Source organism: Ranitomeya variabilis, chromosome 5 (assembly GCF_051348905.1).
Source record: "Ranitomeya variabilis isolate aRanVar5 chromosome 5, aRanVar5.hap1, whole genome shotgun sequence".
In the NCBI taxonomy this organism is placed as follows: domain Eukaryota; kingdom Metazoa; phylum Chordata; class Amphibia; order Anura; family Dendrobatidae; genus Ranitomeya; species Ranitomeya variabilis.
In genome coordinates, this window is record NC_135236.1 from 181,052,828 (window position 1) to 181,068,842 (window position 16,015).

Here is a 16,015-nt window from a genome sequence, read left to right on the forward strand (position 1 = left end):
TTGTCCTCAACTGAATAAAGCTGAGCTTCTACCTTCTGCCTCTTACTAACTGCTGTTTTTTTAAAAAATTGGCTGTTCCGGCCTACTAATGGTGTCTGACTGCCCCTGCCTGGTGTTGTCCTCAACTGAATAAAGCTGAGCTTCAACCATCTGTTCCAAATTACCATTTTTAAAAATGCAATTGGCTGTTCCGGCCTACTAAAGGTGAATGTCTGCCCCTGCCTGGTGTTGTCCTCAACTGAATAAAGCTGAGCTTCTACCTTCTGTTCCAAATTACCATTTTTAAAAATGCAATTGGCTGTTCCGGCCTACTAAAGGTGAATGTCTGCCCCTGCCTGGTGTTGTCCTCAACTGAATAAAGCTGAGCTTCTACCTTCTGCCTCTTACTAACTGCTGTTTTTTAAAAAAATTGGCTGTTCCGGCCTACTAAAGGTGTCTGTCTGCCCCTGCCTGGTGTTGTCCTCAACTGAACAAAGCTGAGCTTCCACATTCTGGCTTTCGCCCTATACTATCAGATATTAAACTGCATTTGGCCTACTAGTGTGGTTATGCCCTTGAAACAGTGTCTGCTGCTCTTGGGTTTGCTACTCCACTGAACAAAGCAATGCCGCCTGTTTAGTCCTGTTACCAATTTTGAACTGCATTTAGCCTACTTTATTCTTTGGCCCTATATCTGTTTCCTCCTCATCCTGCCAATTGCCCAGCCATTGCTAGATGAGTCTGCTGGTACATTGACCTAGACCACTACATTCCCCTTATACTCTACACAGCCAGAATCTGACCCTGCTGAAAGTAAGGTTCCCCTTCCCGCATGTTATACCACCTTACACAGGGACAGAGAGGAAGGTGCAGATGAAAGTGCAGGTTCCTTCATCAGGTGGGGGGGCATACTCGTTGGCGACGTCACTGGCACAGGGCCCCTCAGAGTACGCAAAAGTGTCGCTGCTGGTGGGAGGCGCCCCCGCCATGCAAACACACATCGCTGTACTTTGAGGGGCCCTGTGCCAGTGCCAATGCGAACGAGTGGGCCCCCCCTGCTTGCTCAGGATCACAGCACTTGCAACGTTGAATGTTATGGTTCTCAATGGCAAGAGAACATAGCCCAGCATACATAGGAACTAGCTCTTGGAAGGATGGAAACTTAAACTGACCATGAACTAAACCTGCCGCACAACTAACAGTAGCCGGGTAGTGTAGCCTGCGTTTTATCCCTAGACGCCCAGCGCCGGCCGGAGGACTAACTAATCCTGGCAGAGGAAAATATAGTCCTGGCTCACCTCTAGAGAAATTTCCCCAAAAGGCAGACAGAGGCCCCCACATATATTGGCGGTGATTTAAGATGAAAATGACAAACGTAGTATGAAAATAGGTTTAGCAAAATCGAGGTCCGCTTACTAGATAGCAGGAAGACAGAAAGCGTACTTTCATGGTCAGCTGAAAACCCTATCAATACACCATCCTGAAATTACTTTAAGACTCTAGTATTAACTCATAACATCAGAGTGGCAATTTCAGATCACAAGAGCTTTCCAGACACAGAAACGAAACTGCAGCTGTGAACTGGAACAAAATGCAAAAAACAAACAAGGACAAAAGTCCGACTTAGCTGGAAGTTGTCTGGTAGCAGGAACATGCACAGAAAGGCTTCTGATTACAATGTTGACCGGCATGGAAGTGACAGAGGAGCAAGGTTAAATAGCGACTCCCACATCCTGATGGGAACAGGTGAACAGAGGGGATGATGCACACAAGTTCAATTCCACCAGTGGCCACCGGGGGAGCCCAAAATCCAATTTCACAACAGTACCCCCCCTCAAGGAGGGGGCACCGAACCCTCACCAGAACCACCAGGGCGATCAGGATGAGCCCTATGAAAGGCACGGACCAGATCGGAGGCATGAACATCAGAGGCAGTCACCCAAGAATTATCCTCCTGACCGTATCCCTTCCATTTGACCAGATACTGGAGTTTCCGTCTGGAAACACGGGAGTCCAAGATTTTTTCCACAACGTACTCCAACTCGCCCTCAACCAACACCGGAGCAGGAGGCTCAACGGAAGGCACAACCGGTACCTCATACCTGCGCAACAATGACCGATGAAAAACATTATGAATAGAAAAAGATGCAGGGAGGTCCAAACGGAAGGACACAGGGTTAAGAATCTCCAATATCTTGTACGGGCCGATGAACCGAGGCTTAAACTTAGGAGAAGAAACCCTCATAGGGACAAAACGAGAAGACAACCACACCAAGTCCCCGACACAAAGCCGAGGACCAACCCGACGCCGGCGGTTGGCAAAAAGCTGAGTCTTCTCCTGGGACAACTTCAAATTGTCCACCACCTGCCCCCAAATCTGATGCAACCTCTCCACCACAGCATCCACTCCAGGACAATCCGAAGATTCCACCTGACCGGAGGAAAATCGAGGATGAAACCCCGAATTACAGAAAAAAGGAGACACCAAGGTGGCAGAGCTGGCCCGATTATTGAGGGCAAACTCCGCTAAAGGCAAAAAAGCAACCCAATCATCCTGATCTGCAGACACAAAACACCTCAAATATGTCTCCAAAGTCTGATTCGTCCGCTCGGTCTGGCCATTAGTCTGAGGATGGAAAGCAGACGAGAAAGACAAATCTATGCCCATCCTAGCACAGAATGCCCGCCAAAATCTAGACACGAATTGGGTTCCTCTGTCAGAAACGATATTCTCCGGAATACCATGCAAACGAACCACATTTTGAAAAAACAGAGGAACCAACTCGGAAGAAGAAGGCAACTTAGGCAGGGGAACCAAATGGACCATCTTAGAGAAACGGTCACACACCACCCAGATGACAGACATCTTCTGAGAAACAGGAAGATCCGAAATAAAATCCATCGAGATGTGCGTCCAAGGCCTCTTCGGGATAGGCAAGGGCAACAACAATCCACTAGCCCGAGAACAACAAGGCTTGGCCCGAGCACAAACGTCACAAGACTGCACAAAGCCTCGTACATCTCGTGACAGGGAAGGCCACCAGAAGGACCTTGCCACCAAATCCCTGGTACCAAAGATTCCAGGATGACCTGCCAACGCAGAAGAATGAACCTCAGAAATGACTTTACTGGTCCAATCATCAGGAACAAACAGTCTACCAGGTGGGCAACGATCAGGTCTATCCGCCTGAAAATCCTGCAAGGCCCGCCGCAGGTCTGGAGAAACGGCAGACAATATCACTCCATCCTTAAGGATACCTGTAGGTTCAGAATTACCAGGGGAGTCAGGCTCAAAACTCCTAGAAAGGGCATCCGCCTTAACATTCTTAGAACCCGGTAGGTATGACTCCACAAAATTAAACCGAGAGAAAAACAACGACCAGCGCGCCTGTCTAGGATTCAGGCGTCTGGCGGACTCAAGATAAATTAAATTTTTGTGGTCGGTCAATACCACCACCTGATGTCTAGCCCCCTCAAGCCAATGACGCCACTCCTCAAAAGCCCACTTCATGGCCAAAAGCTCCCGATTCCCAATATCATAATTCCGCTCGGCGGGCGAAAATTTACGAGAAAAAAAAGCACAAGGTTTCATCACGGAGCAGTCGGAACTTCTTTGCGACAAAACCGCCCCAGCTCCGATTTCAGAAGCGTCGACCTCAACCTGAAAAGGAAGAGCAACATCAGGCTGATGCAACACAGGGGCGGAAGAAAAGCGGCGCTTAAGCTCCCGAAAGGCCTCCACAGCAGCAGGGGACCAATCAGCAACATCAGCACCCTTCTTAGTCAAATCAGTCAATGGTTTAACAACATCAGAAAAACCAGCAATAAATCGACGATAAAAGTTAGCAAAGCCCAAAAATTTCTGAAGACTCTTAAGAGAAGAGGGTTGCGTCCAATCACAAATAGCCCGAACCTTGACAGGATCCATCTCGATGGAAGAGGGGGAAAAAATGTATCCCAAGAAGGAAATCTTTTGAACCCCAAAAACGCACTTAGAACCCTTCACACACAAGGAATTAGACCGCAAAACCTGAAAAACCCTCCTGACCTGCTGGACATGAGAGTCCCAGTCATCCGAAAAAATCAGAATATCATCCAGATACACGATCATAAATTTATCCAAATAATCACGGAAAATGTCATGCATAAAGGACTGAAAGACTGAAGGGGCATTTGAAAGGCCAAAAGGCATCACCAAATACTCAAAGTGGCCCTCGGGCGTATTAAATGCGGTTTTCCACTCATCCCCCTGCTTAATTCGCACCAAATTATACGCCCCACGGAGATCTATCTTAGAGAACCACTTGGCCCCCTTTATGCGAGCAAACAAATCAGTCAGCAGTGGCAACGGATATTGATATTTAACCGTGATTTTATTCAAAAGCCGATAATCAATACACGGCCTCAAAGAGCCATCTTTCTTAGACACAAAGAAAAAACCGGCTCCTAAGGGAGATGACGAAGGACGAATATGTCCCTTTTCCAAGGACTCCTTTATATATTCTCGCATAGCAGCATGTTCAGGCACAGACAGATTAAATAAACGACCCTTAGGGTATTTACTACCCGGAATCAAATCTATGGCACAATCGCACTCCCGGTGCGGAGGTAATGAACCAAGCTTAGGTTCTTCAAAAACGTCACGATAGTCAGACAAGAATTCAGGAATCTCAGAGGGAATAGATGACGAAATGGAAACCAAAGGTACGTCCCCATGCATCCCCTTACATCCCCAGCTTAACACAGACATAGCGTTCCAGTCGAGGACTGGGTTATGAGATTGCAGCCATGGCAATCCAAGCACCAACACATCATGTAGATTATACAGCACAAGAAAGCGAATAATCTCCTGATGATCCGGATTAATTCGCATAGTTACTTGTGTCCAGTATTGTGGTTTATTACTAGCCAATGGGGTGGAGTCAATCCCCTTCAGAGGTATAGGAGTTTCAAGAGGCTCTAAATCATACCCACAGCGTTTGGCAAAGGACCAATCCATAAGACTCAAAGCGGCGCCAGAGTCGACATAGGCATCCGCGGTAATAGATGATAAAGAACAAATCAGGGTCACAGATAGAATAAACTTAGACTGAAAAGTGCCAATTGAAACTGACTTATCAAGCTTCTTAGTACGCTTAGAGCATGCTGATATAACATGAGTTGAATCACCACAATAAAAGCACAACCCATTTTTTCGTCTAAAATTCTGCCGTTCGCTTCTGGACAGAATTCTATCACATTGCATATTCTCTGGCGTCTTCTCAGTAGACACCGCCAAATGGTGCACAGGTTTGCGCTCCCGCAGACGTCTATCGATCTGGATAGCCATTGTCATGGACTCATTCAGACCCGCAGGCACAGGGAACCCCACCATAACATCCTTAACGGCATCAGAGAGACCCTCTCTGAAATTCGCCGCCAGGGCGCACTCATTCCACTGAGTAAGCACAGACCATTTACGGAATTTTTGGCAGTATATTTCAACTTCATCTTGCCCCTGAGATAGGGACATCAAGGCTTTTTCCGCCTGAAGCTCTAAATGAGGTTCCTCATAAAGCAACCCCAAGGCCAGAAAAAACGCATCCACATTGAGCAACGCAGGATCCCCTGGAGCCAATGCAAAAGCCCAATCTTGAGGGTCACCCCGGAGCAAGGAAATCACAATCCTGACCTGCTGAGCAGGATCTCCAGCAGAGCGAGATTTCAGGGACAAAAACAACTTGCAATTATTTTTGAAATTTTGAAAGCAAGATCTATTCCCCGAGAAAAATTCAGGCAAAGGAATTCTAGGTTCAGATATAGGAACATGAACAACAAAATCTTGTAAATTTTGAACTTTCGTGGTGAGATTATTCAAACCTGCAGCTAAACTCTGAATATCCATTTTAAACAGGTGAACACAGAGCCATTCCAGGATTAGAAGGAGAGAGAGAGAGGAAGGCTGCAATATAGGCAGACTTGCAAGTGATTCAATTGAAAGCACACTCAGAACTGAAGGAAAAAAAAAAAAAAAAAACATTTTTCAGCAGACTTCTTTTTTCTCTCCTTTCTCTGCCAATTAATTTAACCCTTTGAGGCCGGTCAAACTGTTATGGTTCTCAATGGCAAGAGAACATAGCCCAGCATACATAGGAACTAGCTCTTGGAAGGATGGAAACTTAAACTGACCATGAACTAAACCTGCCGCACAACTAACAGTAGCCGGGTAGCGTAGCCTGCGTTTTATCCCTAGACGCCCAGCGCCGGCCGGAGGACTAACTAATCCTGGCAGAGGAAAATATAGTCCTGGCTCACCTCTACAGAAATTTCCCCGAAAGGCAGACAGAGGCCCCCACATATATTGGCGGTGATTTAAGATGAAAATGACAAACGTAGTATGAAAATAGGTTTAGCAAAATCGAGGTCCGCTTACTAGATAGCAGGAAGACAGAAAGGGTACTTTCATGGTCAGCTGAAAACCCTATCAATACACCATCCTGAAATTACTTTAAGACTCTAGTATTAACTCATAACATCAGAGTGGCAATTTCAGATCACAAGAGCTTTCCAGACACAGAAACGAAACTGCAGCTGTGAACTGGAACAAAATGCAAAAAACAAACAAGGACAAAAGTCCGACTTAGCTGGAAGTTGTCTGGTAGCAGGAACATGCACAGAAAGGCTTCTTATTACAATGTTGACCGGCATGGAAGTGACAGAGGAGCAAGGTTAAATAGCGACTCCCACATCCTGATGGGAACAGGTGAACAGAGGGGATGATGCACACAAGTTCAATTCCACCAGTGGCCACCGGGGGAGCCCAAAATCCAATTTCACAACAGTTGAAATACTTACCTTTCCCTGCAACACCGCCATGACGTAGTCCGCATTTCCTGGGCCCACGAAAAACTTGAGCCGGCCCTACTCCCCCCACAACTTTTGCCAAATGACCCCCAATTCCCTATGCCCAACTATTATTATAAAGTTAATTAAGATTGACAAGCTTCAGAAACAAGAATGGATGTTTTTGGCATTAAAATGGGCACTGTAGGTGTTTTCCTGGCCTCCACTCACTGCCGACTATGCTTCCCCATTGACTTGCATTGGGTTTCGTGTTTCGGTCGATCCCCGACTTTTAGCGATAATCGGCCGACTGCACTCGACTCGACTCTGGACAAAATCGGGTTTCACAAAACCCGACTCGATCTTAAAAAAATGAAAGTCGCTCAACTCTAGTTACAACTCAATGAGTTACAATCTCCATTGCTGTAAACACAAAAACAAAATATGTGGGAATTGCAAAGGTTTGTCAGGCAACTCCCATATGTTTTGTGGATGTCTAACAGCTGCGAAACATGCGTCCGTGGGGACGCGAACATTTCACTCGAGCACCCTCTGCAAACTTGAGTAACGAGTTCTTGTGCTTATCACTAAATATAATGTTGAGGCATTTCATAAGTACTGTGTCTGTACTACAAATGCAGACTTCTCAAGAAATGAAAATATCTTTGGTGTTATTACCTCCTACATCTTGCAGTTATAGCCTAAAATCACAGTAGATGATTAGCATGGGACCCCCTCACTCCTAGCCCACCAAGGAATTTTACCATCAGGTCATGTTCATACATTCGTTTACTTGGTCAGTATTTTACATCAGTATTTGTAAGCCAAAATCAGGAAAGAAACAGTGAAAGGAAAAGTATAATAGAAACCTGTCACCATTTCTGTATTCATCACCCACTCCTGGTTTTGGCTTACAAATACTGAGGTAAAATACTGACCAAATACTGAACATGTGTGAACGCGGCCTAAACCTCTCACTGCAATAGAAATCACACGGTTGCCAAAACAGTTTTCACTTCTCAGCTGAAATGTGTACAGGTTTTCAGCCTCTGAATGTAAGGTAGCATTCAGTCATCAGTTGTTTTCGTACGAGTTACATCCGTGTTTTTCACAAATAGCACTCATACCTATGATAGTTTTCAACCCCTTCACCCACGGGCAATTTTCATTTTTTAGTCTTTGTTTTTTCATCCCTTTCTGCTAATTGTCATAACTTTTTTTTTCCACTAATATAGCCGTATCAGGGCTTGTTTTTTGCGAGACGAGTTGTACTTTTGTGTGACACCATTCATTTTACCATATAGTGCACTGGTGAATATATGGTGAAACTGACGTAGCAATATCATTCTCCAGGCCAGTGCGAGTACACAGATACCAAACATATATAGTTTTTTTTTAATTTATTTAAGTGTTGTTTTGTTGTTATTTTCCTAGACCCATAGCATTTTTATTTTTCAAGATATGGGTCTGTGCGAAGGTTTATTTTTTTGTGCCGTGCTGACATTTTTACCTATACCGTTTTGGGGCAGATACGATGTTTTGACTGTCATTGAATTTTATTGTAATGTTACGGCGGCCAAAAAAAATTCTGGCATTTCATTTTTTTTCTCATTATGCTGTTTACCAATCAGATTTAATTGTTTTATTTCCAATGGGGCAAAATGGGAGGGATTTGAACGTCTGTGTTTTTTATGATTTTTTTCATATTTAATAACATTTTCTTTTAACTTATTACTGTATTTGTTAGTCTCCTCTGGGGACAGTAGCAGTGCCAGGAGCGGAAAAGGAACCAACAAATGACAAGGGTAAGCATACAGTATCTGTTCCAAGTTCTGAAAAGTTTTTTTTGTCCAATTTGGAGTCTGAATTTAGGTGTCAGGTCTGAGGACTGTATTTAGGGATCTGGTTTGTGGTCTGCATTTATTTAGGAGTCTGATCTGAGGTGTGCATCAATTTAAGTGTTTGGAGTCAACCTGTTGGCTCTTCTCTCTGTTTTTATCAACACTTGTACTCCAAATTAGATAATTCTGGACTATATTACCACTCTCTGTTGTGCTGTTTCTGTGTTATCTGCCCACATTTGTGCAACACCTCAGGGTCAAAATTTAACCTAATGTTTCACAGACCCTCAGTGACTCATACGTTATGGTACAGAAATAAAATACAAAGTCAGAAGGATGCGATGGATAATATTATGCCCAAGGCACTCTCATACAATCAAAATATTTTGGTGTACGTCTCAAAATATTGAACCATTAGAGTTCTTTGAGCACTGACCAGAAGTTCCTCAGAACATAGCAACAAGACCACCTGCGACTTCTACATTACGGAAGGAAAACTGATTTCAGTCTGTTCATAGATGCTTTGCCAAGCAGAAAAACATTTGTGATCCAAATTATTATAATTATAGCACAGACAAGAACTAATGAATGCTTTACCCAACCTTAGACCATTTTTCTTTGAGGCAAGAATTCATTTTTCAGGGATTTCCGTGCAGTAATAAGGTTGGTAATCACTGCCTTACATAATTATATAAATTCTCCTTAGCATTAAGACTATTTGTACGTTAAACTTGGTGCACTATGAATAACTAACCAAGTTTGTCCTTTCTTCCTGTTACTTTAATTGGCAAAAAGTATTTGCTGTTGTTAAGTTCATTATGTAATTTCTTCATTATTTCCAAAATTTCCAAAAATGTCATTAGAAACTCTATCATCAAAAGTGCATTAAAGGGTTTGTCTACAACTACTTTACTTTTTATATTACGGGCCTAAAAACATAAGCAAGTAGTTGCTAACAGAGGCAAGTACCTGCATGTTCTACATTGTGCCGGCTGATAGCAGTCATCGACTGCTCCTGCTGGCGATCCAGCCGCTCCTCATCAACAGAGCAGCTCTTCTTCCTGGCTTCCCTGTCTACAAGGCATGACAGTCAACATCAGGCTGATTGACAATTGGGTCCCCGCAGTTATGCAGCAGGGAGCCGGTTGTCAATCAGCATAACGTCAGCAGTCACATCCCATCAACAGAGCAGAGCAGAAGAGAAGCCACTGCTCTGTAGACGTGACATCAGTGGAAGCCGCTGAATCACCAGCAAGGACAGTCTGTGACTTAACATAGTAACATAGTAACATAGTTAGCAAGGCTGAAAAATGATATTTGTCCATCCAATTCAGCCTATATTCCATCAGAATAAATCCCCAGATCTACGTCCTTCTAAAGATCCTTATCACTGTAAGATACATTATTGTTATGCTCCAGGAAGCCATCCAGGCCTCTCTTGAACCCCTTGACTGAGTTCGCCATCACCACCTCCTCAGGCAAGGAATTCCAGATTCTCACTGCCCTAACAGTAAAGAATCTTCTATGTTGTTTGAAAAACCTTCTCTCCTCCAGATGCAGAGAATGCCCCCTTGTGACCGTCACCTTCCTTGGTATAAACAGATCCTCGGAGAGATATTTTTATTGTCCCCTTATATACTTCTACATGGTTATTAGATCGCCCCTCAGTCGTCTTTTTTCTAGACTAAATAATCCTAATTTTGCTAATCTCTCTGGGTATTGTAGTTCCCCCATCCCCTTTAATAATTTTGTTGCCCTCCTTTGTACTCGCTCTAGTTCCATTATATCCTTCCTGAGCACCGGTGCCCAAAACTGTACACAGTACACCATGTGCAGTCTAACCAGGGATTTGTACAGAGGCAGTATAATGCTCTCATCATGTGTATCCAGACCTGTTTTAATGCACCCCATGATCCTGTTTGCCTTGGCAGCCACTGTCTGGCACTGGCTGCTCCAGGTAAGTTTATCATTAACTAGGATCCCCAAGTTTCTTCTCCATGTCAGATTTACCCAATGGTTTCCCGTTCAGTGTGTAATGGTGATATTGATTCCTTCTTCCCATGTGTATAACTTTACATTTATCATTGTTAAACCGCATCTGCCACCTCTCGGCCCAAGTTTCCAACTTATTCAGATCCATCTGTAGCAGAATACTATCTTCTTTTGTATTGACTGATTTACATAGTTTTGAATCATCTGCAAATATCGATATTTTACTGTGTAAACCTTCTACAAGATTGTTAATAAATATGTTGAAGAGAATAGGCCCCAACTCGACCCCTGTGGTACCCCACTGGTCACAGCGACCCAGTTAGAGAATCTACCATTTATAACCACCCTCTGCTTTCTGTCACTAAGCCAGTTACTTACCCATTTACACACATTTTCCCCCAGACCCAGCATTCTCGTTTTGTGTACCAACCTCTTGCGTGGCACGGTATCAAACGCTTTGGAAAAATCAAGATATACCACGTCCAATGACTCACTTTGGTCTAGTCTGTATCTTACCTCTTCATAAAAACTGATTAGATTGGTTTGACAGGAGCGATTCCTCATAAACCCATGCTGGTATGGAGGTAAACAGTTATTCTCATTGAGATAATCCAGAATAACATACCTCAGAAACCCTTCAAATATTTTACCAACAGTAGAGGTTAGACTTACTGGCCTATAATTTCCATGTTCACTTTTAGAGCCCTTTTTGAATATTGGTACCACATTTGCTATGCACCAGTCCTGTGGAACAGACCCCATCACTATAGAGTCCCTAAATATAAGAAATAATGGTTTGTCTATTACATTACTTAGTTCTCTTGGTACTCGTGGGTGTATGCCATCCGGACCTGGAGATTTAGCTATTTTAATCTTATTTAGCCGGTTTCGCACCTCTTCTTTGGTTAGATTGGTGACCCTTATATAGGGTTTTCTTTGTCTCTCGATATCTCACCTAGCATTTTATTTTCCACGTTGAATACCATGGAGAAGGTTATTATATATTATATTATATATATTAGCTTTTTCCTCATCATCTACAATCATTCTTTCCTCAAAATTTTTTAAGAGGCCTACACTTTCATTGTTGATTCTTTTACTATTTATATAGTTGAAGAACAGTTTGGGATTAATTTTACTCTCCTTAGCAATGTGCTTCTCTGTTTCCTTTTTGGCAGCTTTAATTAATTTTTTAGATAAAGTATTTTTATTTTTATAGTTTTTAGAGCTTCAACGGTGCCATCCTGCTTTAGTTTCTTTTTACTGTTAATTGCCCCTCTTACTTCTTTCATAAGCCACATTGGGTTTTTCCTAATTCTTGTCTTTGTCATCGGGTAGTTGGCAACCATGTGCCTGTTTGTTCTTAAGCCCGTAGGGGAAAAAAATAGTCCTGGATAACCCCTTTAAACATTATGATCTAATCCTGTTTTACATTATACTTACAATTTTCAATTACTAGTTAAATTAAAGTATGCCATTCCTTTATTCTGATTTCTGTGATACAACTGTACACTTTTATTTTATTTCATCTTTTAATCTGCCATAGACTAATTAACCCATAAATATAATAGCCATCTTGGTATTCACAACTCCTCTATTACATATAATAACTAATTAATGCTAATATTAAAGCTACAAAGTAATTTCCAAAGTCCATGAAGTCATAATGCAGGATGGAGCGCACTGACAAATCTAAAAAGAATTACCGTAAGAACAATTGTGTTTGTCTTATAGACAAGTTTCTACTGTGTGTACTGATGTTATCAGTAATCCCTTGATATAATTAAATAATTCATTAATTATTTGGTTACACTTGATCTTATTAGTACGCTGTAATTGTATTGCTGGTGACAGCCATGTGCTAACTAGTTTACATTCAACAGATTAAAATGTCTACTTATTACAGAAAATGGAATAAACATAATCACAATTTCAAAACTTACAGAAAATTACTTAAGAACTTAAGTAAAATGGTAAAATCTGAAAGCCTATGTACAAAAAAATTATAGTATGCAAGGAAATGCACCTGATAGTTAAACTTATATGTAAAATGTATTTAATATAAAATAAAGATGAGTCATAAATTGCACTGTTAATACAATATAATGTTCTAACAGCATTTTTAAATTATTATAGAACGCTTACTATGATGTGATATATGACTTTAGGTCACATAAAATAAAATGTGACTGTGGCATATACAACTATAAAGTATTCAGTCATTTCACCTTTATTCAATTTTAGCCTGGCATGTAAAATAAACTGGAAAAACTATTTTCAGGATCTATTTTTACAAGAGAAGAGCTTTTTTACTGTACATATTGGCAAGCCTGAATATAATAATTATATTATTACAACTCATCCAAGCAAGGCAAGATTTATTGTGTAGTTTATTGTATGTTTTAACGGGTCTACATAAAATATGTCAAAATGAAAAATAACATTTAATAACATTTCCAACAAAGCGACAAGCAACATTTACAGTCTAAATGAAAATATCTACTGTAAAGTGCAGTGAGTCATTGATCAATAGCATGAAAATAAAACGAAAAGCATTTCATTATTTTGCCTCTGATAATCTCTAGGGAAGTTGGGGATAATCAGATATCTGTGTTACATTTATGACTTGGGCTTCTTTTAAAACGAAATGAGTTGTTCTATGGAGACAAGCAATGTCGTTGCTGCTGCAGATGTGTTGCGGACAACTATTACTTGATATGCTGTCAGGAAATACAGGGACTGCACTGAGGACTTGTCCTCTTCATATGCACTTCAAGAGGAAAGAGTTACAAGATGATCCACGGGAACAATCACACAGCTTGCCGATTCTGGGACCTTGCTTCATTGCACACCTCTCTCCAATATCACACTGCGCAGGGAATAAAGAGACAGCATAGGCTACTTAATCATGATATAGCCAGCAGTGATTTCCTAATGTATTTCTGCAAAATACATAACTGTGTGATTGATGTACAGTCTGCTGCGCCACTATCAAAGTCCTATAGAATCAGCAATTGATAGTGCTACAGTAGCTTATTCTGGAAATTCATATTAATCTATACATACAACGCTAAACTGCCTATATCTAACATATAAGTGATATTTTTAGTGTGTGTATGTGTGTATATATATATATATATATATATATATATATATACACACATACATGTATATACCTATATATAACATATAAGTGATATTTTTAGTGTGTGTGTATGTATATATATATACATATACATATATACATATATATATATATATATATATATATATAAAATCATGTATGTATGTATTTTTTTAACCTAGAAATACATGAAGTTAGTAATATTTTTAGTAGTGTGTATATATATGTATGAATTTATTTTTTTTAATATTTAAGTACATGAAATAAGTAATATTTTCAGTGTTGTGTATACACACACATATATGTGCATGCATTTTGTTCATCTAAGTACATGAAATAAGTAATATTTTATCGGTGTATATCTATATATATATATATCTACAGTATATACAGTATATATATATAATTTTTTTTATTACTTTATTTGTATTAAATTCCATTCAATGCATGCCTGTAAATCTGTAATAAAACCCAATTCTTAAACTTCCCCACCACCTGTAGTATTTTTGGAGTTAAATAGAAATCACAGGATGATAGCATCTTTAATTATGTACTAATATAAAACATTAGAAGTACAATGAATATAAAGATTGATGGTTCTCACCAAAGGGATCTGTGCTCTCTTTTGGTAAGCGGGGTACCTGTCTTGAAATTTCCCCAATAATTCCTCCATAGCTTCTACCTGAAGAAACACATAAGCGTGCAATAATAATAACAATAACATAACAAAAGATGTATAAAAGATATAACTACTACTCGCAATGCAAATAATGGCAGCTAACGCTAATTGAAGACACCTTGAAGTGCTTAAAAAGTCATTTCAAGTAAACACTATCAATATTCATGCAAGAATACAATATCAGGGATGCAGGAAAAAAAACTCAAGACCAAGCAATACAGAAGGACACACCAGAGCTTTCTCAGAAGATGAAGGACTGTTCTGTAAATCAAAATCTTCTACAGTTGTTTCCCTGGAAGACTGGCCATGGCAGAGGCAGGAGAGGAGGATGCTGGCACACAGGAGTCTGAGCAGTAGGGAGGAACTGTTCATGGTGCTGAAAGTTTAGCTCTGCTCCTCACTGTCCTTGTGTTCATCAGGTGATGACTCCAGTGCCCCTGACTTGGTGCTTTTAAATTCCTAGTGCCCCTCCTGTTCTGTGATCTCAGGCAGATTCTGGAGACAGATCCATGGTGTGATTCGTTGTTTAACCACTGAGACTTGTGAGACCACCAATGAGATTCACAGAATGCAATCAATATTCTTCATGCTGAGTTCTGTGCAGTTTTGTAAAGCATTTATTATCAGATATCAGCAACATGTTTCAAAGCCTACAAACACTAAAACATCTTACAAGTCCATCTAGAATGCTGCAGTGAAGAAGGAGTTACGGGGAAACATGCTGCGAGTCAACCCTTAAATGTAGCATTTCAATTAGTATTACTGAATACAATTGTATTACATCATCTGCTTATGATTTATTTATTATCCTCTGCTTATATAGCGCCATGATATTTCTCGGCGCTTTGCACACATTGTCATCGCTGTCCTCAACAGGGCTCACAATCTACTGTAAATGCTACATCAACTGATCTCCATAACCTTTTGGCTGTAACTAATTATATAACTATGCAAACAGTGCGCAGACAGTCTGAGTGTCAGATAGTGTGGGAACATGCTTCTCCAACAAGAAAGGGAATGTGCGAATGATCAGTAAACGCTGCGGTTGGATGCTGTTACTGCCTAGTGGATGTGATTTCAAGACGCCCATGGCTCACCCGCGGAGACTGACATGTGGCGAGTCTATTCAGAAAGAAGCATGTCAATTTCTCTTGTATAGACACGAGTCTCCGCAAGAGAAATTTCATCCATACAATCAATTGGATGCAGTCAATCCGCACGGTTTAGTGACCAAATGCGAATTCACCTGCTTTCAATAGATGGCAGGGCTTTAGACGGAGTGAACGCACATACCCTAAAATTATATATATATATATTTACAGGAAGTGTAGCAGTGGAATGAAAATACTGTAGTCTCGAAAAAGATCCCACAAAATTGTTACCTTATGTCAGTGGCATAGCAAGGGTTGCAGTGCCTTAGGCAAAGTAATCAGTAATAATAAAGTCTCCTGAATGTCCCTTTAAAACGAGTAATGTCCCCCTGAGTACTATGTTTAGATGCTCCCCGAGTGCCTCTCCAAAAATTATTATGCCACATTTGTGTCATCCTACACAGGAAAAATAAAGTTTATGCTGACG

At 41.0% G+C, this 16,015-nt stretch overlaps 1 protein-coding gene across 1 annotated transcript; it reads right to left on the reverse strand.

Moving 5' to 3' along the window:
• Nucleotides 1-13,261: 13,261 nt before the first annotated feature.
• Nucleotides 13,262-14,882, reverse strand: LOC143773524 (cocaine- and amphetamine-regulated transcript protein-like). Its single transcript, XM_077260941.1, has 3 exons — nt 14,669-14,882; nt 14,363-14,440; nt 13,262-13,503 (listed from the first exon to the last, which is right to left on the reverse strand). The coding sequence occupies exons 1-3, from the start codon at nt 14,807-14,809 to the stop codon at nt 13,396-13,398; spliced, it is 327 nt and encodes a 108-aa protein (XP_077117056.1). The 5' UTR covers nt 14,810-14,882; the 3' UTR covers nt 13,262-13,395.
• Nucleotides 14,883-16,015: the final 1,133 nt, after the last annotated feature.